The sequence below is a fragment of the Amblyraja radiata genome, chromosome 8, assembly GCF_010909765.2.
Source record: "Amblyraja radiata isolate CabotCenter1 chromosome 8, sAmbRad1.1.pri, whole genome shotgun sequence".
Lineage (NCBI taxonomy): Eukaryota > Metazoa > Chordata > Chondrichthyes > Rajiformes > Rajidae > Amblyraja > Amblyraja radiata.
The window spans coordinates 63,064,864-63,092,774 of NC_045963.1; the positions used below are offsets into that span (position 1 = coordinate 63,064,864).

Genomic DNA, 27,911 nt, shown 5'->3' on the forward strand with positions numbered 1-27,911 from the left:
CTAATCTCTTTCTTTTCACATATCTATAAAAACTTTTGCAGTCAGTTTTTATGTTCCCTGCCAGTTTTCTTTCATAATCTATTTTTCCTTTCCTAATTAAGCCCTTTGTCCTCCTCTGCTGGTCTCTGAATTTCTCCCAGTCCTCCGGTATGCTGCTTTTTCTGGCTAATTTGTACGCATCATCCTTCGCTTTGATACTATCCCTGATTTCCCTTGTTATCCACGGATGCACTACCTTCCCTGATTTATTCTTTTGCCAAACTGGGATGAACAATTTTTGTAGTTCATCCATGCAGTCTTTAAATGTCTTCCATTGCATATCCACCGTCAACCCTTTTAGAATTAATTGCCAGTCAATCTTGGCCAAATCACGTCTCATACCCTCAAAGTTACCTTTCTTTAAGTTCAGAACCATTGTTTCTGAATTAACAATGTCACTCTCCATCCTAATGAAGAACTCAACCATATTATGGTCACTCTTGCCCAAGGGGGCACGTACAACAAGACTGCTAACTAACCCTTCCTCATTACTCAATACCCAGTCTAAAATAGCCTGCTCTCTCGTTGGTTCCTCTACATGTTGATTTAGATAACTATCCCGCATACATTCCAAAAAATCCTCTTCCTCAGCACCCCTGCCAATTTGATTCACCCAATCTATATGTAGATTGAAGTCACCCATTATAACGGTTTTGCCTTTGTCGCATGCATTTCTAATTTCCTGTTTGATACCATCTCCAACTTCACTACTACTGTTAGGTGGCCTGTACACAACACCCACCAGCGTTTTCTGCCCCTTAGTGTTTCATCCAACTCGAGCAGAGCCAGTTATAGTAGTAGTGAAGTTGGAGATGGTATCAAACAGTTATAGGCCAGTGAGCTTGGTCATTTGGCTAAGCGAGCAAGAGATGGATAAAGAGGGTGATAGGCATAGATAGAGAGGGGGTGGGGTGGGGGTGGGTAGGTGGGAGGGACAGAGAAATCAGGGGATGTGTGAGAGAAGCAGAGTGACAAATACAGAGACAGAAAGAGAGAGAAATAAAACAGAGAGAAACAGAGTGGAATAGAGAGAGAGGGAGAGAGAGAGCAAAACAAAACAAGATGCACACGATGGGGGACAGGGAGAGAGAGAGAAGGAGAGAGAGAAAAGAGAGTTTGCGGTGAATGTTTGATGTCCATCCACCATCTGGCCATCCGGACACGGGCATCATCGGCAACTTCCCCTCCCTCACAATAAAGACACTTTCCTCTTTCAGTGAACGATGGCCGGTGCTGTACCCAACCTGTGTTACAGCCGCCAAGATGTGTTGGACATGGTGGCAGCTTCTCGCCGTGGAGGTGAGCAAGGCCTTCAATCGGCCATCGATGACAAAAACAAACAGATGAGCAACGTGCATGTTCGGATTGCGGTGATGGGGGAGTGCGGAAGTGGCAAGTCGACCCTGATCAACGCTCTGCTCGACTTGGATGATGATGAGGCTGCCCCAACCGGGTATAACGAGACCACCACCAAAATAGCACCTTACTCCCGCCTCAGTCTTCCTAACGTCTGCTATTATGACTTTCCTGGGTTCAACATGGTTAAATTCCCAGTGAAAGCGTTCATGAAGAAAACTAAATTTGCAGAGTATGATCTGGGCATCATTGTGATTCAGCAGTGGACGGAGAGTGACCAGTTACTGGCCAATGCGCTGAAGAAGGCGGGCAAACCCTTCCATGTGGTTCGCTCCAAGATCGACCACATTGTCACATCAGAGAGCGACAAGAAGGGTTACAATGAAGACGTGATGTTACGGAGTGTGAGGGAAAATTGCTGTTCCTCGCTGGAGAAAGCAGGGATGGGGAAGACTCGTGTTTTCTTATATTCCAGCTGCAAATTGAAAGCGTACGACTTCCCCGAGCTACAGAAGGCCATGGAGTCTGATCTGTCGGAGACACAGAAGCAGCTATTCCTGCTGTCGCTCCCCAACACAAGCGAAGATTCGATAAATGAGAAACGTGAGGTTCTGCGAGTGAGCATTGAATTTATGGCAGCCATCTCGGCAGCAATCGGTGCCGTTCCCATACCGGGTTTGTCTTTGGCCTGTGACCTGGTGCTCATTGGCTCCAATATCCTGGCCATGCGCAAGATCCTGGGCCTGGACGATGGGTCTCTCCGGAAATTGTCCAAAAGAGTGGGCAAAAGTAAGGATGAGCTGCGGAGAGACACCGAGCACACCTGGGTGTTCGGGGAGATCAAACGGGAGCAGGTGCTGCTGTTACTGCAGAGAAGCACGGTGGCGGTGGCACTGACAGTCGCCGAGGTCGTCCTCGACTTTGTCCCAATTCTGGGCTCTGTCTTCGGGGCGACAACGTCGTATTGGGTGACTCGCAGAATGCTGACAAATTCACTGGAAGAAATGGTGGAAACAGCTAAAATAGTCCTGAGAAACGCCGAGGCAGCAGCTTCGGCAACTCCTGGCAGAGCCGCGGGTTATTGACGGGCTTGACAATGCGGCGCAAGTTACCCAGTCCTGGCAACTTCCTCGTGAATCTTCTCTGGACTCTCTCCAGTTTGACAACATCTTTCCTATAACATCTCAATGCGGTTTTTCAAGTTCTCAATTTTTCACAACCATCTTCACTATGTGCAAACCCACCCACTTTCATATCATCTGCAAACTTGCTAATCTTGCCATGCATATTCTCATCCAAATCATTGATGTTAATGACAAACAGTAACAGGCCCAGCATCGAACTCTGAGGCACACCACTCGTCAAAGGCATCCAGTCCAAGAAACAACCTTCCACCATCATCCTCTGCTTCCTTCCATGAAGCCAATTTTATATACATTCAGCTATCTCTCCTTGGATCCTTTGCGAGATTTTGCAGAGCAGCTTACTTGCGGAACCTTGTCGCTTATGCCCATCTCTGGGAATTCTTCTTCTTTACCCTCAGGAATTGCTAGTGCCCCGAATCCCTTCATTCCCTGCTCGCCCATTTGCCGGGCGTAAATGCCTCTTAAACACCACTATTGTATCTCCTTTCACCACCTCTTGGTGCGGTCCGTTCAGATTTGCCCGAAATTTTTATTTCGTAACATCCCACCCGCCTTACATCTATTACCTCCACATTATTTAATTTCCACCCTGAGTGAAAGATTCTGACTTGGTACACTGGGAGTCACTTTGGAGCCAATGGTCGCCATGCTGACACCTTCACATGTTCTATTCCTGACCACTTCCCTCATTAGATGTATCTGTGCCTATCTCCGGGGATAGGCCAGCCGCCACACACATCCAATACAAGCCAGCAGTCTCAGCTACCTTGATCATACTTCGTCCCACCCTACAACTTGTGTGGACTCTGTGCCATCCTCCCAGTTCTTCCATCTTTGTCACATTTTCACTGCACAGATACCTCATCAATATCTCCGTTCTTCCTGAACCATGGCTTCCTGTGTACCACAGTTGACCGCATCATCTATTTCCAGCACCTCAACTCTCACCCCATCTTCATAGTCATAGAGTTATACAGTGTGGAAACAGGCCCTTTGACCCAACTCGCCCACACCGGCCAACAATGTCCCAGCTACCCTCGTCCCACTTGCCTGCGCTTGGTCCATATCTCTCCAAACCTGTCCTATCCATGTACCTGTCCAACTGTATCCTAAACGATGGGATAGTCCCATCCTCAACTAGCTCCTTTGGCATCTCCTTCCATATACCCACCACCCTTTGTGTGAAAATGTTACCCCTCGGATTCCTATTAAATCGTTTTCCCTTCACCTTGATCCTATGTCTTCCGGTCCTCGATTCACCTACTCTGAGCAAAGGACTGTGCACCTACCCCATCTATTCCTCTCATGATTTTGTACACCGATATAAGATCTTCCCTCATCCTCTTGCGTTCGATGGAATAGAGACCCAGCCTACTCAACCTCTCCCTATAGCTCACACCCTCTAGTCCTTGCAACATCCTTGAAAATCTTTTCTGAACCCTTTCAAACTTGACAATATCTTTCCTATAACATGGCGCCCAGAACTAAACACAATATTCAATGCGGTTTCACAAACGTTTTATACAACTGCAACATGACGTCCCAACTTCTATACTCAATACTCTGACTGATGAAGGCCAAAGTGCCAAAAGCCTTTTTGACCACCTTATCTACATGCGACTCGACCTTCGAGGAACCATGCACTCGTACTCCTAGATCGCTCTGCTCTACAACACTATCCAGAGGCCTATCATTTACTGTGTAGGTCCTGCCCAGTTCGACGTCCTAAAATACAACCCGTCACACTTCTCTGTATTAAAATCTATCAACCACCCTCCGCCCACCAGGCCAATCGATCCAGATCCTGCAGCAATCCTTCACAACCATCTTCCCTTTTCGCAAAGCCACTATCTTTTGTATCATCTTGTATCATCTTTCATGACCTCACCTTCCATCCGCATTTATTAGAATATCCTTTGCAATTCTGCCAGCTCCAATGTTCCACCACCAGACACACGTTCCTGTCCCATCCCCTTTCAACATTTCAAGGGGATGCCAATTCCCTTGTCTACCCTTGCAGCCCCACTAACCACTGCCTGTCATCCTCAGTTACAGGATTTGCAACACCTTTCCCTACACCTCTTCCTTTCCCACCATCCAGCGACCCAAACTCATCTTCAATGAGAGTGGTTCACTTGCACTTCCTCTGATCTAATGTAGTTTAGCTTAGCTTAGAGATAGGCGCAGAATCAGGCCCTTCGGCCCACTGAGTCTGCATCGACCAGTGATCCTCAGACCCGGGCAGTATCCTGCACACTAGCAAAACATTTACCGAAGCCAATTAGCCTACAAACCTGTATGTCTTTGGAATATGGGAGTAAACCAGTGCACCCAGAGAAAATCCATGAGGTCACAGGGAGAAATTACAAACCCAGAGTGTTGTGAATCTGTGGAATTCTCTGCTACAGAAAGCAGTGGAGAACAATTCACTGGATGTTTTCAAGAGAGATATAGATTTAGTTCGTAGGGTGGGGTCAAGGAAATATCATTCACGCCGTGGCACTGTTTCCACCAATCTTTCCACCACCACGCACAAGAAGCAGCAGAAGCGCACGACACCATTGTATGCAGATGTCAAGAAGTGTGGCTGAACAATATCTAATCTTGTAATGTGCACTCGATAAGAAGAAGTTCTTAGAGCTAAAGGAATCAAGGGATATGCATAAAAAGCAGGAACGGGATACTGATTTTGGATGATCAGCCATGATCATAATGAATGGCGGTGCTGGCTCGATAGGCCGAATGGCCTACTCCTGCACCTATTTTCTATGTTAACTCCATGCAGACAGCACCCATAGTTAGGGTCAAACCCTGGTTTCTGACGCTGTAATGCAGCAACTCTGCCACTGTGCCACACCCCCTCCTCCCCTCCTCAATGTATTTGATGCTCACTGTGTGGCCTCCCCTACCTTGGAGAAACACGGCACAGATGGGCGGGTCACATTGCAGAGTACCTGCATTCAGTTTGCGGAGGGTGTTGGCCCTGAGCTTCCTGTTGCCCACTGTTTGAACTCCCCATCCATCTGCCATTCTGAACTATCTGCCCTTGGCCTCCTGCAGTGTTATGAGGCCCAATGCAACCTCAAGTAATAACACATTGTCTTTCTTCTGGGAACATTGCAGACTCCTGAAATCTCTCTTGGAAATCAATATTTCAACCTCTCATCCACCTGTCATTTGGGGTCACATTTCCTCTCGCCATCAGTATGGCCTGATCTGGGCATGTCCCACCGCATGACTATGAACACTGCATGACTCAGGCAGTCCGCATCTAGCCCCATTCACTCATTTTATCTCGCCCAATTAGAGCTATTCCCTTTGTTTTACCTATTCCTCCCCATATTCTTTCCCCTTGAAACGTAACGTGCTTGTTCTCTTTGCCAGTTTTGAAAGGGGCTTCAACCTCAATCATTAACTCTGTTTATCTCTCCATGGACTCTGCCTGATCTGCATTGTGTTTCCAGCATTTTCAGTTTTATTTCAGATTTTTAACATCCGCAGGGTTTTTTTGATTTTCATATTCAAACTATAGGTATTATATCCTGAATATTCCCTATCTATTGATGTTGTAGCCTTGTCATTTTATTAATATAAAGTGTTTTCTCTGACTTAATTTTGATTAAATTAGCAATAGTTTTGGTCTGTACTGCCAGTGACGAATAAATATTGATGTGTATCATGTTTTGAAATAATTGTTTTGCCTTTTTTTATTCTGGAACAACTTTGTAGACCCATCTCTTGGGATCTCTCCTGTTGATCCCATCTCTCTCTGCTGGGACCTCTGATTTGGTGCCCTCTCTCTGTTCCGGGATCTCTCTTGTGTCCTCCCCCCTCACCCTCCCAATCATATGCTAGGATGTTGCTTCTAGACTCCTTTACCTGTTCTGGGGCTTCTTGTGTAGTGACCTCTCTCTGTGTGCTGGAACGTCTCCTGTTCTGGGATCTCTGCTATAGTTGCACCTCTCTTTCCTGGGACCTTCCCTGGAGTCTACTCTCCTTGTTCAGGAACCTCCCCCTCTCGGTGCTGGATCCTCTCCTTTAGTCCATTCTCACGTTCTGAGACACTTTTGTTCTGGGACCTCCCCATCTCTCTGTTCTGCAATTTCTTCTGGACTTCCACCCCATTCCCTTGCAATACCAGGGCCATCTCACATGCCTCTCCCTGATCTGGGACCTCCTGCAGTCCCCTCTTCCTGTTCTGAGACCTTTGTGTAGACCCTACACTGTGTGCTGGGACTTCTCAGGTATTCCACCCACCCTGTTCTACCCCCTAATGTAAGCCTCGTCCCTTTTCTGGGTCCACTCCTGTTCTCCTTGTTGGGATCTCGTCTAGCCCCTCTCCTTGTTCTGAGACTTTCCTGTAGAGCCCCCCCCCCCCCCTTCCTGTTCTGGGACTTTTTGTGTACATCCTACTCTTTGTGTTGGAAGTTCACACCTATCTGATCTGGGACCCCTTCTGAAGAACCCCCTCCCCGCCACTTTTTCTGGGAACTCCGCTATGGCACCCTCTCTCTGCTCTAGGATCTCTTTTGCTGATTCCTCTATCTTTATATGCTTTATATCCTGTAACCCCACCCCCCTGCCATCCCCTCCCCCTGAGACATTTCTGCAGAAGCTTCTCTCTCTGTGCTGGGACTCCAATGACGATGCTGGGACCTCCTTATGGACCCCTTCCCCTCTGGTCGCACCTCGCCTCCTAGCTCACTTATAGTTTCCTGTTATTCTACACGACAGTTGTTCGAAACCCCTCTGCGTTCCGGGAAACCAAAAGCCAGTTTCATTTTGCTTAGTGCAGTCAGTCTCTGCCTCCCACTACTGGTCAGAGCTCAGATATATTTACATTTCTTTCTTGGCAGTGCGTGACTCCTCATGACCCAGTGTGGTCACCAGCTGAACGTGGCTGTCAGCTGAACGGAACATGGGAAGCTGTGGTTTCTTAGAGCCCAGTGGAATTCTTGGGGTATCGGTGTTTGAGGGGAGAAGAGGTTGTCACGTGAGAAATGTTTGTCGCTCCAGATACATTTAAATGTCCCAAACATTAACTGAGAATCAAAGGTACACAAAATTGCTGGGGAAACTCAGCAGGTGCAGCAGCATCTATGGAGCGAAGGAAATAGGCGACGTTTCGGGCCGAAACCCTTCTTCAGACTTTTGAACATTAACTGAGAATCTCTCTGTTTAAAAGGCTCAGATGAGGCAGATTTTTGAGATGTATGTCAGAAGCTTTTAGACCAGTGTTTCTCAACCTTTTGACCCTTGTGGACCCCTTGAAATAATTCTCATGTCTCAGGGAACCTCTACATAAAAAATATTATTTATCTTTATTAATCTCTTTCTTTCATTTTCATAAACAAAGTTCAAAAGGCAAACATAATATAATTTTCTGATAACTGGTTAAATAAAAAAATAACACGTTTTTCTCAAGTTTATTGACAATGCCAAAAAAAACTGAAATCAAACTGCTTGTTCAAGAGACCTCACAAGGAGGTTTTCATTCACACAAAAAAACAACCATATCTGTAAACACATAATATAAACATAAATAACCAACATCATAAATAACACATATAAACAGATAATAACTACCACAATAACTTAATCGTTTATTGACAATGTTGAAAAGGCATGAGATAAATCAAGTCAATTGTCATATGAGCAAATAACACTTAAAAAACTGGAGCAAATTGCGGCAAGCAGAAGTACTAACCTTGGAGGAGAGAGAGACAGAGAAAGAAAAAAACACAAACAAACTTTCACAAACTAACAAAAACATACATAAATAAATTTTGATAAACTAACAAAATAAACAAAACAGACTAACTTTTTAAAATTCATATAACATTCCTAAATTATGGGCAAAAATTACTAAATAACGTGGGTGAATGAGGAACTGTTCCTGCATGCCAGCAAGCCCATGCTCGACCAGCGGGGCCCTCAATGACCGTCCGATACCCATTTAAATCTTTCCCATCCACCAGCGTTAATAGTGGCAGTTAACAAATCAATTTTGTCTCAGAGGAATCAAGTGATAAACGACTCAAATCATTTTGCAGTACTCATTAAACCCGAGAGCTTTTTAAAGATGTAAAATTCCAAGGCAGCTTTGCTGCAATCAGTTTCATGTATTATTTGTGGAATGGATAAGCGCCTTGCTTACACTTATAATTACCAAAGGATGACATAAGCTCTGTTAACATCATGAGATTTCGCTAACACAAAAATGACTCAAAAAATACATTTACGTATGATGAGCCTATTTATCACTATTTCTCGCGAACCCGTATAGCGACCTCTCGGGGAACCCTAGTGTTCCGGGGAACCCTGGTTGAGAAACGCTGTTTTAGACCAATGAGGCATTACTAGACCATGCTTTGAGCGATACAGCTGGTCATGTGGAGGGAATGTCTGTGAGGGAGCATCTTGGAGACAGTGACCAAAATTACATATTTCAATGTTGTCATGGATAAAGATAAGGACTGACCAGAAATAAAGGCATCAAGGCATCCATCTATCCATCCATCCATCCATCCCCTCCGATTTTTTTAGCTTCCTTACTCACCGTTCCCCTCAATTCCAAGTGCACCAAGCTTTGTTCCGATCGGTGAAATATTACAAAAGTCATGAAGGTTTCATCATTCTCTTCATTCAACCCTCTAGTTTAATTCACCCGATAATAATTTCATTCACCAGTTTAAGATGCACTGTCATAGAGCATTCCTGACCTGCTGAGCCTTTCCTGCACATTCTCCTTTTATTGACCTTCACTGCTGGGCTTGGCTGAAGATATGATAATGGCGTTGAAGAGGCTTTAGATAGGCACATGGTTATGCTGGGAATGGTGGGACAGAGCACATGCAGGCAGAGGGGATTAGTTTAATTTGGCATCAAGATCAGCAGATTGGTCTTCTCTCCTGTCTGTCACCGGGACGGTAACTCCTCTTCCGGCGCTCACTGTCACTCAACGGGGCCAGGAGAATTAATCCCCAGAGGCCGGGCTGAGTCTGTAAACCGTCTGCAAGCCGTCCAGAAGCCGTGAGTGAGTGCAGGGCAAAAATCCCAGGGCACACATTCCCCCCCCCACCCCCCCATTTTTTGTAATCCAGATTTTAAAACCCGGTGAAATCTCCGCTTTCCGTGAGTGGGGGTGTGACTGCTGAGCGAGGGCGCAGATGGACGAGAGAGACATTGTTCAGCAGGCAATGGGGGGCGGACATGATGATTCAGCGCGATCATTGGAGGAGGGAGGTGTCGGTCAGAGGCAGAAGTAGGGGGGTGGGACTGAGGATAGGGCGCGGTGATTGGTTGAGGGAGACATGCCAAAACGCTCTCAGCAGCCTTGGACACAGACCTGGATCCGCAGCCAGGATCGAACCCGGCTCTCCGGCGCTGCAATCGCTGTCGAACCGCCACTGGACCTTCCCCGTACCCACCCAAGTGCCCTCCCCCCCCTCCCCCCTCCCGGGGGTGGCCAGAGATGTTGGGAGCCAGATGGGCGCTGTGCCCTCAGGCCCACAGCCAGCGCAGAGAAGCAGCGCTTCCCGCCAGGTTAACCTACAGCCCTGCCAGGACTTACAGGAAATATGGCCCAGATTTACAGCCAGCGCAGAGAAGCAGTGCTGGCTCCACGACTCCAGGCTGGTGTCCCGTCAGTCCAGGCAGGGCTGTAGGTTAACCCGGCGAGACAGGCAGAGTTGAGCTGCTTTTAGCATTGGATTGAGCTGTAATTACCGTTCACAGGGCCCACGGCTGAAGCTCCCGAAGCCTTGCGTGTGCGCGGCAGCCAATAAATTGTGTCCCCCCTGTTCCCCGGTCCCCCCCCATATTTTGATAGAGATTTCCGTGCCTGAGTGAATGACCTGTGAGTCCAGAAGCCGTGAGTGAATGACCTGTGAGTCCAGAAGCCGTGAGTCAGTGAACTGTGAGTCCAGAAGCCGTGAGTGAATGAACCGTGAGTCCAGAAACCGTGAGTCAGTGAACTGTGAGTCCAGAAGTCGTGAGTCAGTGAACTGTGAGTCCAGTATTGTATTGTATTGTAGAAGCGGCCCGATGCACAGAGGCGGTCCAGAGTGCGTAGCCTGCCCGATAGCTGCAAACCCGAGATCTGTCGAGTTACCCACGGACAACAATGTTCTCGCCAGAGGTCTACTGGGGAGGTTCCGCCCCCGAGAGAGGGTTTGTACAGGGTGTTCCAGCACAGAAAGAAAACGGTCCATAGTTGACTCCCAGAACTGGGAGTGGGTTTACATGTGTTGTCCGTGGGTGACACGTTGGTTACAAAACACGGGAAATCTTGGCAATATTCGGCACAAAATATTCAGCATAAAAAGGCAGATTACCTTAGAGCAGTGCTTCTTAAACTGGTGAATGGTTCACCCAAGGGCGAATTAAATTATTTTGGGGTGAATGAAATTAGAGGGGTGAATGAAGGGTGAATTACTTCATTTATTCAGATTTATATATATGTTTTCCATACTTAAAGGCATTGCCATTAAAGTGGTTAGTGAGTTCTTATTGGTCTTCTCTACCTATGGTTTTCTAATTTCAAAGTAGCATGATATTTCCCAAATCGAGAATATTACTGTCTGCCCTCTCCGATCCTCACCCGATCTTGTATGACTGGGGTTCCTTTTATATTCTCCGTGTAGATCCCATCTCCATCCCTCTATTGTGCCAGATTCTAAGGAGCCGAATTTCTTCAAGGTAAAATGCCGATATCAGTATTAGTTCCTGGGATACTTTTGGATATTGGGGGGGGGGGGGTTGATGTTGGGCCATCTCCGCCCCCTCCAGGGTGTCGCATTCCTGTCAGCTCCAGCTGTGACCGATGACACCAGCGGCCCCAGCAGGGACGAGACGCCCTGGAGGGGACGGGGATGGGGATGAATCAAAGCTGGAAAAAACAGAAGAAATGAAGGTTCACTGCTCCACTGTTTTCCAGGACTGTTTATGCATAGTGACCTGGGCATGTGCAGTTGGAAGAAGTCGGAATACCGAACTCACTTATTTCAACAGCTTTTCCTGTTTCCTGAGTAGGCCGATGTCACTTTCCCCAGTTGCTCCAATGTATGGTGTTAATCCGCGTGTTCAAGTCATCAACAGGCATGTTAAGGTCTCCATCATGGCCATCTCCACCATTTCTGAGTTGGATGATCAGCCATGATCATATTGAAAGGCGGTGCAGGCTCGAAGGGCCGAATGGCCTACTCCTGCACTTATTTTCTATGTTTCTATGTTTCTGCAAGTAGGGTTTATGTAATCTGATTAATCGAATTGCCAGCCCCTGGCCGCCTCTTTCCCCCTTCCCCCCCTGTGCATGTGTGCCTCCAGCCGAGGAATGCCACACATAGGTGGGAGAACGGACAAACTCCGTACAGACAGCACCCATAGGCAGGATCGAACAAACCCAGGTCTCTGGAGCTGTAAGGCAGCAACACTACCGCTGCGCCACCGTGCTCTGACAAATGATTCACCTGGGTCTGGAACAGGAACCTGTTCTTGCATCATCATTGGTAAAGAGACCATATGTTCACGCAGCCAACTGACCCTCTCTGCACTGTCCTATCTCCAAAGTAAACTTGCCTACACTCGTTTTAACAGTCAATCCTCACAATACATTTATTCCCAGAATAGGGGGGGGGGTTGCACGTAAGGTAATCGGGTCAAAGGGCTCGAGTCCCTGGCCGCGGATAGAGTGCATGTCCATACTCCCATGTAGCCATTAGATTTTATAATACTGACCGCTAAGCTGTGTGGGGATGCTTTGCACTTTTAATAGTTATTTATTGGATCTTTTTAAGTATTTATTGCTTTCATGTATTGTCCATATTTTATTTTATGTATCTTTGGTCTGCTTTCGTTCTGACTGTGTTGGCTATTGGACATCTGAATTTCCCTGAGGGGATCAATAAAGTATTTATCATCATCATTATCATTATCATCATCATCATCATACTCACCAAGGACCAGACGGAAGCGTCTAACTGACTACCCCATCCCCTTTGGCCCTTCTGACCATCTTCTCCGCATCTTTGAACTGAGGATACAGTCCTTCCCTCCATAAACCTTTGGAGCAGAATTGGGCCATTCGGCTCATCGTCTACTCACACATTAATCGTGGTTGATCTATCTTTACCTCTCAACCACATCACCCCTGACGCCTTTCCTCTGGCGATGGGGCCGAGGGCTAAACCTGCTGCTTTTTTCCTCCTCCGTTTTCTTTCCATAAGGTGTGCATAATGCCTGTAGGAATCCCATTGATCTGTTCCCTGCTACTCCTGCGCTTCACGGGGCAACAGTAATTTCCCTTCCAATTAGTGGCAGGATCCCGTCCAACCGCATTCTCTAATCTACCACATTCTAAAGTCTGCAACACCTCATTTGCCAATTTCCCCCACCATCTTTCCACCACCCACTTTAGCGATGGCTATACCCTCTGATCTAATCACATTTGCATACCTGTACCCAATACCCGTTGGCTGGACCCCAAATGTTCCTCGTTTATGCCAACCAACAGCGTCTGTTACCCCAGGTGTTATATCCCCTGCCGTACCATACACCGCATTTTATCAGCAACCCCTGCACACTAACATTATCCCACACACACTAATGAACCTTTTAGATCCTTTTAGAAGCTAAGACAAACTTCTTCACTGTCTACCCCCCAACAACATTGGTGCCACCCGCAATCTTATCCAAATCATTAATATGCATGATAAATAACAGAGGATTCAACACCGATCCCTGGAACACACCACAGATCACAGGCCTCCAATTTCAAGTACAACCTTCGATTCCTACCAGCAAGGGAATTTAATATCCATTGGATCACCTCACCCTGCACTGCATGTGATCTCACCTTCCAGGCTGGCCTGCAAGCACGACCTTGTCAAAGACCATGCTAAATTTCATGTAGACATTGTCTACCGCCATGCCCTCATCAATCTTCTTGTTCACCTCTTCAAAGGACTCCATCAAATTCATTAGTCACAATTTCCGGGGTGGAGATTGCAACCTTCACGTCGTCCGCCCTGTTTCGACGAATGCAATCAACCTGGTGTGCACAATCATATAAGATCAAATAAAACAAGTTGCCCTACAACTTTAGGCTGTGCACGCCAGACGCAAGAAGAAGAAGTCACAATTTCCGTTGCACAAGGTAACGTTGATTATCTCTAATCAATCATTGCCGTTCCAAATGCAGGTAGAACATGTGTCTCAGATTCCTCTTCAGTAACGTTCCCATCACTAATGTTAAGCTCAACGAGCTGTCATTCCCTCATTTGTCCATGCAGCCTTTTATTTAAGGTACCCTTCAGTCTTCCGTCACCTCATCCATTCGTTACAGCCAATGTACAGGAGTCAGAGGTTATGGGGAGAAGGCAGGAGAATGGGGTTAGGAGGGAGAGATAGATCTGACACAATTGAATGGCAGAGTAGACTTGTGTAGGAAAGAACTGCAGGTGGTGGTTTAAATCGAAGATGGGTACAAAATGCTGGAGTACTCTCCTGGCATCACTCAACCCGAAAAGGTCACCTATTCCTTCTCTCCAGAGATGATGCCTGTCCCGCTGAGCATTTTGTGTCTACTGGCGGAATAGACTTGATGGGCTGAATGGCCTAATTCTACTTCAATTCCTTGTGACCATATGACTTTATGACAATGATTGTCCAAATATCGCTGCCAGATATATTTAGCTAGGATACACTGGATCAGGCCTTAGGGATATATCTACTGTCATATGCTTTAAACATAGAAACATAGAAAAATAGATGCAGGAGCAGGCCATTCGGCCCTTTGATCCAGCACCGACATTCAATATGATCATGTCTGATCATCTAAAATCAGCATGGATGCTTTTTCCCCATATCCCTTGATTCATTTAGTCCTAAGAGCTAAATCAAACTCTCTTTTGAAAACATTTGGTGAATTGACCACCACTGCCTTCTGTGGCAGGGAATTCCACAGATTCACAATTCGCTGGGTGAAGAAGTTTTTCCTCATCTCAGTCCTAAATAGCCTACCCCTTATTCTTAAACTGTGACCCCTGGTTCTGGACTCCCCCAACATCGGAACATTTTTCCTACATCTAGCCTGTCCAATCCTTTAAGAATTGTGTATGTTTCTATTAGAACCCCCTCATCCTTCTAAATTCCAGTGAATACAAGCCCAGTCGACCCATTCTTTCATCATATGTCAGTCCCGCCATCCCGGGAATTAACCTGGTGAATCTGTGCTGCATTCTCTCAATAGCAATAATATCCTTCCTCAAAATAGGACACCAAAATTGCCCACAATAGTCTCACCAGGGCACTGTACAACTGCAGTAGGACCTCCTTGCTCCTAAACTCAAATCCTATTACAATGAAGGCCAACATGTCATTAGCTTTCTTCACTGCCTGCTGTACCTGCATGTTTACTTTCAGTGACTGATGTACAAGCACACGCAGGTCTCATTGCACCTCCTCTTCTTAATCTGACACCATTCAGATAATAATCTGCCTTCCTGTTCTTTCCACCAAAGTGGATAACCTCACATTTATCTACATTATACTGCATCTGCCAAGCATCTGCCCACTCACCTAATCTATCCGTCACCGTGCAGCCTCATAGCATTCTGATGGCAGCTCACACTGCCATCCAGCTGTGTGTCATCTGCAAACTTGGAGATATCACATTTAACTCCCTCATCTAAATCATTAATATATATTGTAAATAACTGGGATCCCAGCACCAAGCCTTGCGGCAGCCCACTAAGATCAAATAGAACAAGTTGGCCTACAACCTTAGGCTGTGCACGCCATATGCAAGAAGAAGAAGACCACCTTTTGCTGCTCAGATGCCACTCCATCAGTTGAGTTCACTCTTTACAGCGAATTCCCATATCTTCAGTTCCCTTTCGACTCCAAACTGGTTTTGATTTGTTCCATGCAGCCACTCTCTGCCTTCTTCTGCTCATCGTAGCCCTGAGTTGAGATGTGTTTGTATTTAATTCTGGGCACTGGCTGAAACATCATTGTCCAATACTGCAGCTTGATGTGCCCAAACCAGAGCTGTGATGTGACCAGCTTTGACATCTAGAATGGAAGTCTCACCCCAATGACCGCCTCTTCTCCTCTCTCCCATCAGGAAAGAGCAGGGCCGGATGTACATATAAGCTTGACAAGCTTAACCTTAGGGCCTTGAGATCTAGCAGGGCCTCTCAGAGCCGGATTTACCACTAGGCTTCATAGGCTGAAGCCTAGGGCCTTGACATCTAGGGGGCCTCCGGCCAAGGCAGGTCACCTGCCGTGCTTCTCTGGGCGGCCTCCCTCTCTATCTCTCCTTCTCTCTCTGTCACTCACTGCCGGGCCGCCGGGCTCCGCTCTCCGCTCGCTCCTCATCCGCCGGCACGGCAGGCCGCCTTGCACATGCGCACTGCTACGGCCAGCACATCCTCCCCCCTGCACATGCGCACAACCACGGCCAGCACATCATCTGCCGCCCTGCGCATGCGCACTGCCACGGCAACTGGTAGCTGAAAACCAACGATGAATCACTCCCTGACCCTGGATCTGGAGTAACTCCCTGGAGTAACTCTTGCTTCTGGTTTCCTGATCCTCCGTAAATATTCTAAATTGAATTTAAACTGGAGGTGGTGGAGGGTTGAACTATAACAGCCTATTGCATTTTATCTGTTTATTTATTGTGTATATATATGGTCTATGGTATATAAACACACTGAACTTTTATCTCCTGTTCTGTATTACGTTTACATATTCTGTTGTGCTGCAGCAAGCAAGAATTTAATTGTCCTATCTGGGACACATGACAATAAAACTCGCTTGACTCTTGACTTGGACTTAAGCAAAAAAGGGTTCTTGGGGAAAAAAGAGGTACCTTAAATTTAGTTGCGTCTGGTTGGGTAGCTATGGTAGGGTGAAAACTATTCCATGCTTTCATTGTGCGGGGGAACTACATGGAGCAGCCAGCAACTCTGGATAGAAGAAATTGGGTGACATTTCGGGTAGAGACCCTTCTTTAGACTCCCTCTGGTTTTAGTGTTTTTTGTTTAATTTAAAGATACAGCGTGGAAACAGGCCCTTCGGCCCACCGAGTCCACGCCGACCACTGATCACCGATGGACTAGTTCTATCCCACACATTAGTGGAGTAAGTCAAGAGTTAAGAGTGTTTTATTCTCTCACGTCCCAGTTAGAACAATGAAATCCTTACTTGCAGCAGCACAACAGAATATGTAAACATAGTACTCTGTAAACAATGTTATAAATGAGAAAACAAAACGGTGTATATTTATATATGAATATATAACTATATAAATATATATATGTGTATGTGTGTGTATATAATATATATACCATGGAAGAGGCCCAGGACAGAAAGGTCGGATTCGGAATGGGAGGGGGAGTTGAAGTGCCGAGCCACCGGGAGATCAGGTTGGTTATTGCGGACCGAGCAGAGGTGTTGGGCGAAGCGATTGCCAAGCCTACGCTTGGTCTCACCGATGTAGAGTAGCTGACACCTAGAGCAGTGGATGCAATAGATGAGGTTGGAGGAGGTGCAGGGGAACGTTTGTGGCGCACCTGGAAAGACTGCTTGGGTCCTTGAATGGAGTCAAGGGGGGAAGTAAAGCGACAAGTGTAGCATTTCTTGCGGTTGCAAGGGAAAGTGCCAGGAGAAGGGGTGGTTTGGGTGGGAAGGGACATATTGACCAGGGAGTTATGGAGGGAGCGGTGTCTGCGGAAAGCCAACAGGGGAGGAGATGGGAAAATATGGCCAGTGGTGGGATCCCATTGGTAGACAAAAAAGCTGGAGAAAATCAGTGGGAAAGGCAGCATCTATGGAGCGAAGGAATGGACATTAGAGAAGCCAACATTCATACCGCTGGGGCGTAAACTACTCAAGCAAATATGAGGTGCTGCTCCTCCAATATGCGGTGGGCCCCACTCTGGCCATGGAGGAGGCCCAGGACAGAAAGGACGGATTTGGAATGGGAATGTGAGTTGAAGTGTTGAGCCACCGGGAGATCAGGTTGGTTATTGCGAACTGAGTGGAGGTGTTGTGCGAAGCGATCGCCAAGCCTGCGCTTGGTCTCACCGAGGTTGATCATACACTGAATAATCCAACCACATTTTTGTTTGGAAGTGGAAAGAAATAATAGAAATTGCATTCATTGCAACGTGTAAAAAGAGTTAAGATACTATTATAATTTTGCTGCATGCACTGTGGTGTATATCATCTCTTGATTGGTGAATATGTTTAGGTTGTGACTTTATTTGAAGCAGAAATAATATGTGAATGTTTCATTGAGCATAAATCCGACTGGTAACTACACACTTCGTCCGAGCACATTATTGCACGTGTCATGCAAGCAGCCTTAAATGACCACCTAAACTGTCATTTGGCAACTTAAAAAGCTGCCAAGGTTTCCCGGCTGACAACAGAGGAAAGAAATTAAGTGAGAGCACTGCAAGGTGTATAATATTTTTGACTGTCATAGGCCTTTCTTACATATGCTGTCACAACGCACTGTAGTCTCTAAACAACCCTTCAGTAATTTTCCTTGCCCTCCATTTCAGAATAATAGTGTTTTAAGCCGATAACTCGCCACTAGCACTGGCAATAAATAAATAAATTTTAAAAAGCGCAGCTTTCCAGCCCCTTATCTCATTGGCCACGCTTGGCTGCAAATCGGTGTCAATCTGGTGGACCATCTTCCTCTAGTCGTGGGGGTGGGGGATTTGGAGGGGCCTCACGTGGAAGTGCTTAGGGCCTCTCTTCATCTAAATCCGGCCCTGGGAAAGAGGTACGGAAGTTTGAGAACACATTTGTCCAGATTCAGGGAGAGTTTCTTCCCAGCTGTTTTCTGGCAACTGAACAGTCCTCTCACGATATTGGATGTGGTCCTTGGTCCCATCTACCTCATTGATGACCTTTGAACGATCTTTAATTGGATTTTATCGGACTTTATCTTTGGCTAAATGTATTCTTTAACTGTGCACTGTGGATGGCTTGATTGTATTCATGTATATTCTTTTCTTTGCCTGGCTCGCACACAAACAGAAACCGTTTTGCCATACCTTGGTACACGTGACATTAACAAACTAAACTCTTTAATTAGATGCTTTTCAATTATTCTTGGGACTAAGGTACAACATTTCTGCCTGTGCCTCAGTAATCTACTTCCTTGATGCCCACAACATCTGAGGACACAGATTGCAATGACGTGGGGATTTAGCCACCTTTATGCACAAATACCGCCAACACATCATCTTCTACAATGTCAATGTGTTGAGTGCATTATTCTTCTGCTTCACAAACTCTCTAACTTCCATGGCATCTCCATGATAAATAAAGATGAGAATTATTTATATAAGACCTCACACATTTTGCTTTTCCATCAGCGATATCTCATGTACAGTTTTTGCCACCCTAACTTCCTTCTTAAGTGTATTTCTACAACTATTATACTCCTCAAGAGAATTGCTTGATCCCTGCTGCCTACACCAGATATATGCCTCCACCTTTATCCTGACCAGGTGCTCAATATCAATATCGACCCATGAGATATTTCCTCAGGTTCCCTCATCCAGCCAGACTGGCCCTCCTGCTAACAGGAACATGCTAGGCAATGGCCCCAAAATGCGTCCAGTGACATAACAGACACTTGTCGAGACTCGTTTTCCAGTAGGAAGAACAATATGTATTCAGATCCGGACTTAAAATGATAATGGATAGAAGGCCAGGCGCTGAGTTTTCAAAATAAGGGTCCGTGTGGCAGATACTTAGTGGACGTCACAGACATGGTCGTTTCTGTGCAGTCTACATCTCTGGCTCTATCCTCGATCTCCCGGTAGGCAAGAGCGGAACTCGCTATCAAAACATGGAGGGGACGGGACACAATATGTTTGGCGGCCACGCGCGCATGCGCACACTCACACACGCGTTAGTTAGTGGGAGGCTCAATCTAGCGCTAAATGCAGCTCAACTCTGCCTGTCTCACCTGGTTAACTACAGCCCTGCCTGGACTGACGGGATACCAGCGCTGCTTCTCTGCGCTGCCCATATTTCCCGCAAGTCCAGGAAGGCTGTAGATACACCTGGCGGGACAGGCAGAGTTAGCTGGGTTTAGCGCTGGCCCGTCTGATTCCTGACCAAAGATCCTATAGCGGAGGATCTCTGCTGCCGACCTCTCTGGCCACCCGCGGGGGGGGGGGGCACTCGGGTGGGGACAGGACAGCGCTGGAGACCCGGCCGGGATCGATCCTGGCAGCGGATGAGGCGCAGCTCTGTGCCACGTCTCCTTCCTCCAAACACCGCACTCTATCCTCAGTCCCACCCCCACTCCTCCCTCCTCCAATCATCGCGCTGAATCATCATATCCTGCCCCCATTACCTGCTGACCAACGTCTCTCTCGTCCAATCGGCGCCATAGATCTTCAGTCCCACCCCCACTGTCTTGCGGAAAGCGGAGATTTCACCGGATTTTAAAATCCGGATTACAAAAATTTTGGGGGGGATGTCCCCCACCTCTCAAAACATGGAGGGGACGTGTCCCCTCTGGCCACCCCGGGTTTCCCGCCCCTGCCGGTAGGGCAATGGTTCTTAATCTTTTTGGTCCCACGACCCCTTCAGACATTCTTGGTCAGTACCGTGACCCCCGAAACAAGAATTGAAAAAAACCCAGCCCGATTTATTAAAACATGTCTGCCAATGCTCAGTCAATGGGATGGCTGAAATTGCTTCACAGCCATCAGGCAATCAAAACGAGGACGAATGCGTGACAGGCAGCACTTCATGTCAGCGTCGATAACAAGCCTATGGCGTACCTTCGTTTTTAGAGTTACCATGGCTCACATTCCAGCCTCAAAGCGATAATTTGAGGGGGACTGGACCAATAAGGTCAGGGCCCTCTTCAAAAGAACAGGACAGTCCTTCACTTTCAGCCAAAACGTGGCGAGCTCTTGTTCCATTAAATTATTCTTGAGCTGCGCATCTTCACGAAGGAGCTCTTCTCTGGCTTTTTAAAGGAAGAGGACTGGCTGAACCGTGTTGCCTTCCACCACAGTGAAGAATGCTGTGGTGGATGTTTTTGATAAATTTTATTGTGTATTGTGTGTTCTTTTTAAGTGCATCGCTGCTGGGAAATTCATTTCACTGCACCTTCGGGTATATGTGACGAATAAAATTGACTTTGACTTTGAATACTTATCCTGGCCAAATCCACAAGACGTTCCTGAGACATTGTAGACCTTAAATCATTCTTAATCAGCTTGAGTTTGCTAAATGACCTCTCTGCAGAAGCTACTGTTGCAGGAATTGTAAATAGTATTCTTAAGCTAACACAAACATTTGGAAACAGGTCACCAGATCTATACTCTGTTAAAGTTCAACAGATCGAATGGTTTTAACTGCATTTACAAAATTCATCCTCCCACTAACACACACACTCAGACACACACTCAGACACACACTCACTCACCCACTCACATACACACAGACACCCACTCACCCACACCCACTCACCCACACACACCCACTCACACACACCCACTCACACACACCCACTCACACACACCCACCAACCCACACATATGCACACTCACCAACACCCACACTCACCCACACACACCCACTCACACACACCCACTCACACACACCCACCAACCCACACATATGCACACTCACCAACACCCACACTCACCCACACACACCCACTCACACACACCCACTCACACACACCCACTCACACACACCCACCCACACACACCCACCCACACACACTCACTCACACACACCCACCAACCCACTCATATGCACACTCACCAACACCCACTCACCAACACCCACTCACCCACACCTACTCACCCACACCTACTCACCCACACCTACTCACCCACACCTACTTACCCACACCCACCCACACCCACTCACACACACCCACCCACACACACACACATACCTACTCACATATGCACCCACACACACGCACACACAGCCACCCACACACCGCCACCCACACACACTCACCCACACACACCCACCCACTCACACCCACTCACACCCACACACACCCACCCACTCACACCCACCCACTCACACCCACTCACACCCACCCACTCACACACACCGTCACACCCAAGCCCAGGCCCAGGACCGGGTGGGGCCACCGCGGCCACTGTTGCCGACCCTCACTGTCTCTCCAGGGCCACCGATGCCGCTGCCCGTATCCCGTATCTACTCCAGCCCCCCACGGGCCTCCACCTGTGACTCCGCCGACCCTCGCCTCTCCACCAGCCACCAGCGGGCAAGAGCAGTCACTCCAGCAGAGATCCAGGCGCAGCACTAGGCCCACAAACTCCACCAGCATGTGGTCTGACTCTGCTGGGTCCCAGTGCCCCCCCCCCCCCCTCCTCCTACAAAAAAGACCCATACAGGAAATTCCCACCCCCCACCCCCCTCATTCGGCTCCCGGGCCCCCTTTTGGACTCTGGTCCCGGGTACGATGTACCCCCTGCACCCCCCTCTCAAAGGCTCTGTGTATACGTACGCGAATACACAAACAAAATACTGTGGGTGGGATGTACCTTTGTTAGGTTCCTAAAAATGGGCTCAACAAATTGATGTTATTTACAACCCTTTCACGACCCCCAGAGAAATCCCAAATGACCCCCATGGGGGTCATGATCCCCCAGGTAAGAACCATTGCGGTAGGGGGTCTACGCTGTTGACCGTTCTTGAGTTACTGCGACTTGCACGGTAGATTCTCTCCCATTACTGGGACGTCCCCCCTGGACCTTCACCCAGTTCTGGTCAGGGAAGTCCACTCTAGAACCTCTCCGAGTTCTTGGAACACCTGCCCTGTTCCTTTCTTCCCCGTAGTTCTGGGAATTCCCCTCTGTATTCCAATTCCTGGGTGTGCATATTTCTGAAGATCTCTCCTGGTCCGAGAACACTGATACTTATTAAGAAAGCACATCAGCGACTCTACTTCCTAAGAAGATTACGGAGAGTTGGTATGTCAAGGAGGACTCTCTCTAACTTCTACAGGTGTACAATAGAGAGCATGCTGACCGGTTGCATCGTGGCTTGGTTCGGCAATTTGAGGGCCCAGGAGAGGAAAATACTTCAAAAAGCAGTAAACACTGCCCAGTCCATCATTGGCTCTGACCTCCCTACCATCCAGGGGATCTATCGTAGTCGTTGCCTCAAAAAGGCTGGCAGCATCATCAAGGACCCACATCATCCTGGCCACACACTCATCTCCCTGCTGCCTTCAGGTTGATGGTACAGGAGGCTGAAGACTGCAACGTCCAGGTTCAGAAATAGCTGCTTTCTCTCAGCCATCAGGCTATTAAACAACTGAAACAAATCTCTGAACATTAATAGACCATTATCTGTTTATTTGCACATTATCTGCTTATTTATTGATGTGTGTATATATTTATATAATGGTATATGCAAGGCCGTCCGAAGGGGGGGTGCGTTGGGTGCGACCGCACCCCCCCCCCCCCCTTTTTCCCCCAGAGTAAGAAAAAATCCAGATACATTTTTTTTAAAAGCGCAATCAACGTTCCACTTTGTCGGAAATCGCCCGAAATTCTGGTTCCGGCTGCTGGATGATTTGGGAGAAAAAAATGTGACCATCGTCGCCTGCAAAATGATGCCGTCTCTCCGCGCGTGCGTAGTGGGCCCGGGCAGGATCAGACTGCCATTTGTACTGCACCCATTCAGCTCGATGCCTCGTGTCGGAGAGGCAGCTTTTCTCCGGGCTGCAGTTTCGACCCGTCCTCGCGGCCTACCAGCGGGCCTGGAGCAGCGTTTCATGTCGGGCACTGCCCAGAACCACGGCTTCGGCAGCGGCACAGCGCTGGAGCGCTATCGTGGAGCGGGCGATGCCTTGCCTGGGTCGCCGCGCTGGAGCTCCGGTGAGCTGAAGACCGCCGAGTAAAACATCGCGGAGCTGCGGGTTTGAGGAGCGGCCAGCTGCGGGCGGCGGCGCCGAACTGTATACCGGGAGCCTGGGATCTCTAGATGAGATTGCCAGTTGTGGAGCTCCAACCGGCGCGGCCTTGTTGGCTTCGGAAGCCGCGGCCTCAAGTACGGAAGCGGCCGTTCCAGGGTTCCCAGGCCGCTGCGAGGATTCTTCCGACGCCGGAGCAACATCACCCGGCGAGAACGGCCAGGAACATCGGGCCTCCGTAGAGGCAACTGTGGAGGCCTCAATGGGCCCGCCTATGGGTGAACTGGGGTTGGGGACTGGACATTATGCCTTCCCTCATGGTGGGAGCCATTGTGGGGGGATGTTCTTTATGTTTAAATCTCTTATTAATGTTATGTCTGTATTCTTTCTTTATGTGCTGCATTGGCAAGAAGCATTTCACTACACCTAGGTGTATGTGACCAATAAATAACCTTTGAACCTTTTGAACCTTTGTCTACTCCAGGTAAGTAGTGGAATATTGCGTTGCAGGAGGGGGAGTCTGTGAGGGGGAGTCTGTGATGGGGTCTAATCCAGCCCATGGGATGATTTAGAAACCCATTTCTATGGGCCTGTTGGAGGGGGGGGGGGGGGGGGGGGGGGGGGGGGAGGGTGTGCGGTGTAACCCCTCTGTCGGTGGATCACCAGCTTTCTGACAGACAGGAAGCAGCATGTGAGGCGGGAAAGCATATCTCGGACCCACAAACGCTCAGCATAGGAGGTCCTGTTGCAGTTGCATAAAACATTGGTGAGGCCGCATTCAGAGTATTGTATTCAGTTCTGGGCACCATGTTATAGGAAAGATGTCATCTAACTGGAAAGGTGTACAGTGAAGATTTACGAGGATGTTGCCAGGACTGGAGGGCCAGCGCTATAGGGAGAGCTTGAGTAGGCTGGGACTCTATTTCATGAAGCACAGGAGGATGAGGGATGATCTAATAGAGGTGTATAAAATCATGATTTGAATAGATATGTTTGAGTCTTTTACCCAGAGTAGGTGAATCGAAGATCAGAGGACATAAGTTTGTGAAGGGCAAAATATTTAATAGGAATCTGAGGAGTATGTTTTTCACAAAGGATGGTATGTGTATGGAACAAGCTGCCTGGGGCGGTTACTTGAGGCGGGGACTATCGCAAAATTTAAGAAACAGTTAGACAGGTACATGGAAGGACAGGTTTGGAGGGATATGGATCAAACGTGGGCAGGTGGGATTAGTGTAGATGGGACATGCTGGGCCGAAGGGCCTGTTTCCACACTGCATCACTCTATGACTCAATCTATCTTTCCCTCTCAAACCCATTCTCCTGCCTTCTCCCCATTACCTTTGACAACCGTATCAATCAAAAATGTATTTATCAAAAATGTCCATTGACTTGACCTCCACAGCTGTGTGTGGCAATGAATTCCACAGTTCACCACCCTCTGACTTAAGAAATTCCTGCTCATCTCCTTCCTAAAGGAATGTCTTTTAATTCTGAGGCTGTGGCCACTGTTCCTAGACTCTCCCACTAGTGGAAACATAGAAACATAGAGCATAGGTTCAGGAGTAGGTCATTCGGCCCTTCGAGACTGCACAGCCATTCAATATGATCATGGCTGATCATCCAACTCAGTATCCTGTACCTGCTTTCCCTCCATACCCCTGCTCCCTTTAGCCACAAGGGCCACATCTAACTCCCTCTTAAATATAGCCAATTAACTGGCCTCAACTTCATTCTGTGGCAGAGAATTCCAGAGATTCACAACTCTCTGCGTAAAAAATGTTTTTCTCATCTCAGTCCTAAAAGATTTCCCCTTTATCCTTAAACTGTGACCCCTTGTTTTGGACTTCCCCAACATCGGGAACAATCTTCCTGCATCTAGCCTGTCCAACCCCTTAAGAATTTTGTAAGTTTCAATAAGATCCCCCCTCAATCTTCTAAATTCTAGCGAGTACAAGCCGAGTCTATCCAGTCTTTCTTCATATTAAAGTCCTGACATCCCAGGAATCAGTCTGGTGAACCTTCTCTGTACTCCCTCTATGGCAAGAATGTCCTTCCTCAGATTAGGAGACCAAAACTGTACGCAATACTCCAGGTGAGGTCTCACCAAGACCCTTTACAGCTGCAGTAGAACCTCCCTGCTCCTATACTCAAATCCTTCTGCTATGAATGCGAACATACCATTCGCTTTCTTCACTGCCTGCTGCACCTGCATGCCTACTTTCAATGACTGGTGTACCATAACACCCAGGTCTCGTTGCCTCTCCCCTTTACTCACCATACTCACCCAGCTTATCCAAGTCATCTTGCAGCTTCCTAGCATCCTCACAGCTAACACTGCCTCCCAGCTTCGTGTCATCCGCAAACTGGGAGATGTTGCATTCAATTCCCTCGTCCAAATCACTATTTTATATTGTAAATAGCTGGGGTCCCAGCACTGAGCCTTGCGGTACCCCACTAGTCACTGCCTGCCATTCTGAAAAGGACCAGTTAACTCCTACTCTTTGCTTCCTGTCTGCCAGCCAGTTCTCTATCCACATCAATACTGAACCCCCAATACCATGTGCTTTAAGTTTGTATACTAATCTCTTATGTGGGACCTTGTCGAAAGCCTTCTGAAAGTCCAGATATAACACATCCACTGGTTCTCCCTTATCCACTCTACTAGTTACATCCTCGAAAAATTCTATAAGATTCGTCAGACATGGATTCATAAATCCATGCTGACTTTGTCCAGTGATTTCACCACTTTCCAAATGTGCTGCTATCCCATCTTTAATAACTGACTCTAGCAGTTTCCCCACTACCGATGTTAGACTAACTGGTCTGTAATTCCCCATTTTCTCTCTCCCTCCTTTTTTTTAAAGTGGGGTTACATTAGCTACCCTCCAATCCTCAGGAACTGCTCCAGAATCTAAAGAGTTTTGAAATATTATCACTAATGCATCCACTATTTCTGGGGCTAATTCCTTAAATAGTCTGGGATGCAGCCTATCTGGCCCTGAGGATTTATCGGCCTTTAATCCATTCAATTTACCTAACACCACTTCCCGGCTAACCTGGATTTCACTCAGTTCCTCCATCTCAATTGACCCCCGGTCCCCTGCTATTTCCGGCAGATTAATTAAGTCTCCCTTAATGAAGACAGAACCAAAGTAGTTATTCAATTGGTCTACCATGTCCTTGTTCCCCATGATCAATTCACCTGTTTCTGACTGCAAGGGACCTACATTTGTTTTAACTAATCTTTTTCTCTTCACATATCTATAAAAACTTTTGCAGTCAGTTTTTATGTTCCCTGCCAGTTTTCTTTCATAATCTATTTTCCCTTTCCTAATAAACCCCTTTGTCCTCCTCTGCTGGACTCTAAATTTCTCCCAGTCCTCTGGTATGCTGCTTTTTCTGGCTAATTTGTATGCTTCATCTTTTGGTTCGATACTATCCTTGATTTCCCTTGTTATCCACGGATGCACTACCTCCCCTGATTTATTCTTTTGCCAAACTGGGATGAACAATTGTTGTAGTTCATCCATGCAGTCTTTAAATGCCTTCCATTGCATATCCACCGTCAACCCTTTAAGAATCAATTGCCAGTCTATCTTGGCCAATTCACGTCTCATACCATCAAAGTTACCTTTCTTTAAGTTCAGGACCCTTGTTTCTGAATTAATAATGTCACTCTCCATCCTAATGAAGAACTCAACCGTATTATGGTCACTCTTGCCCAAGGGGCCACGCACAACAAGACTGCTAACTAAGGTACACAAAATTGCTGGAGGAACTCAGCGGGTGCAGCAGCATCTATGGAGCGAAGGAAATAGGCGACGTTTCGGGCCGAACCCCTTCTTACCTGCCTCATTACTCAATACCCAGTCTAGAATAGCCTGCTCTCTCATTAGTTCCTCTACATGTTGGTTTAGAAAACTATCCCGCATACATTCCAAGAAATCCTCTTCCTCAGCACCCTTGCCAATTTGATTCACCCAATCTATATGTAGATTGAAGTCACCCATTATAACTGCTTTACCTTTGTTGCACGCATTTCTAATTTCCTGTTTGATGCCATCCCCAACTCTACTACTACTGTTAGGTGGCCCGTACACAACTCCCACTAGCGTTTTCTGCCCCTTAGTGTTTCGCAGCTCTACCCATATCGATTACACATCCTCCAAGCTAATGTCCTTCCTTTCTATTGAGTTAATCTCCTCTCTAACCAGCAACGCTACCCCACCTCCTTTTCCTTTCTGTCTATCCCTCCTGAATATTGAATATCCCTGGATTGTGAGCTTCCAGCCTTGGTCACCCTGGAGCCATGTCTCCGTGATCCCAACTATATCATAGTCATTAATAGCTATCTGCATTCAACTCATCCACCTTATTACGAATGCTCCTTGCATTGAGACACAAAGCCT

General features: G+C 47.3%; 2 protein-coding genes across 2 annotated transcripts in view; both read left to right on the top strand.

The window, feature by feature from the left end:
- LOC116976307 (interferon-inducible GTPase 5-like) overlaps positions 1–27,911 on the top strand; it is a 49,542-nt gene that overhangs the window by 4,516 nt on the left and 17,115 nt on the right. The window lies entirely within an intron of this gene.
- On the top strand, positions 1,263–2,480 carry LOC116976510 (interferon-inducible GTPase 5-like). The gene has a single exon (XM_033026402.1). The coding sequence runs from the start codon at positions 1,263–1,265 to the stop codon at positions 2,478–2,480; it is 1,218 nt and encodes a 405-aa protein (XP_032882293.1).

Coding starts and splice junctions, on each gene's coding strand:
- LOC116976510 (XM_033026402.1), top strand. CDS start 1,263: ATGGCCGGTGCTGTACCCAACCTGTGTTACAGCCGCCAAGATGTGTTG.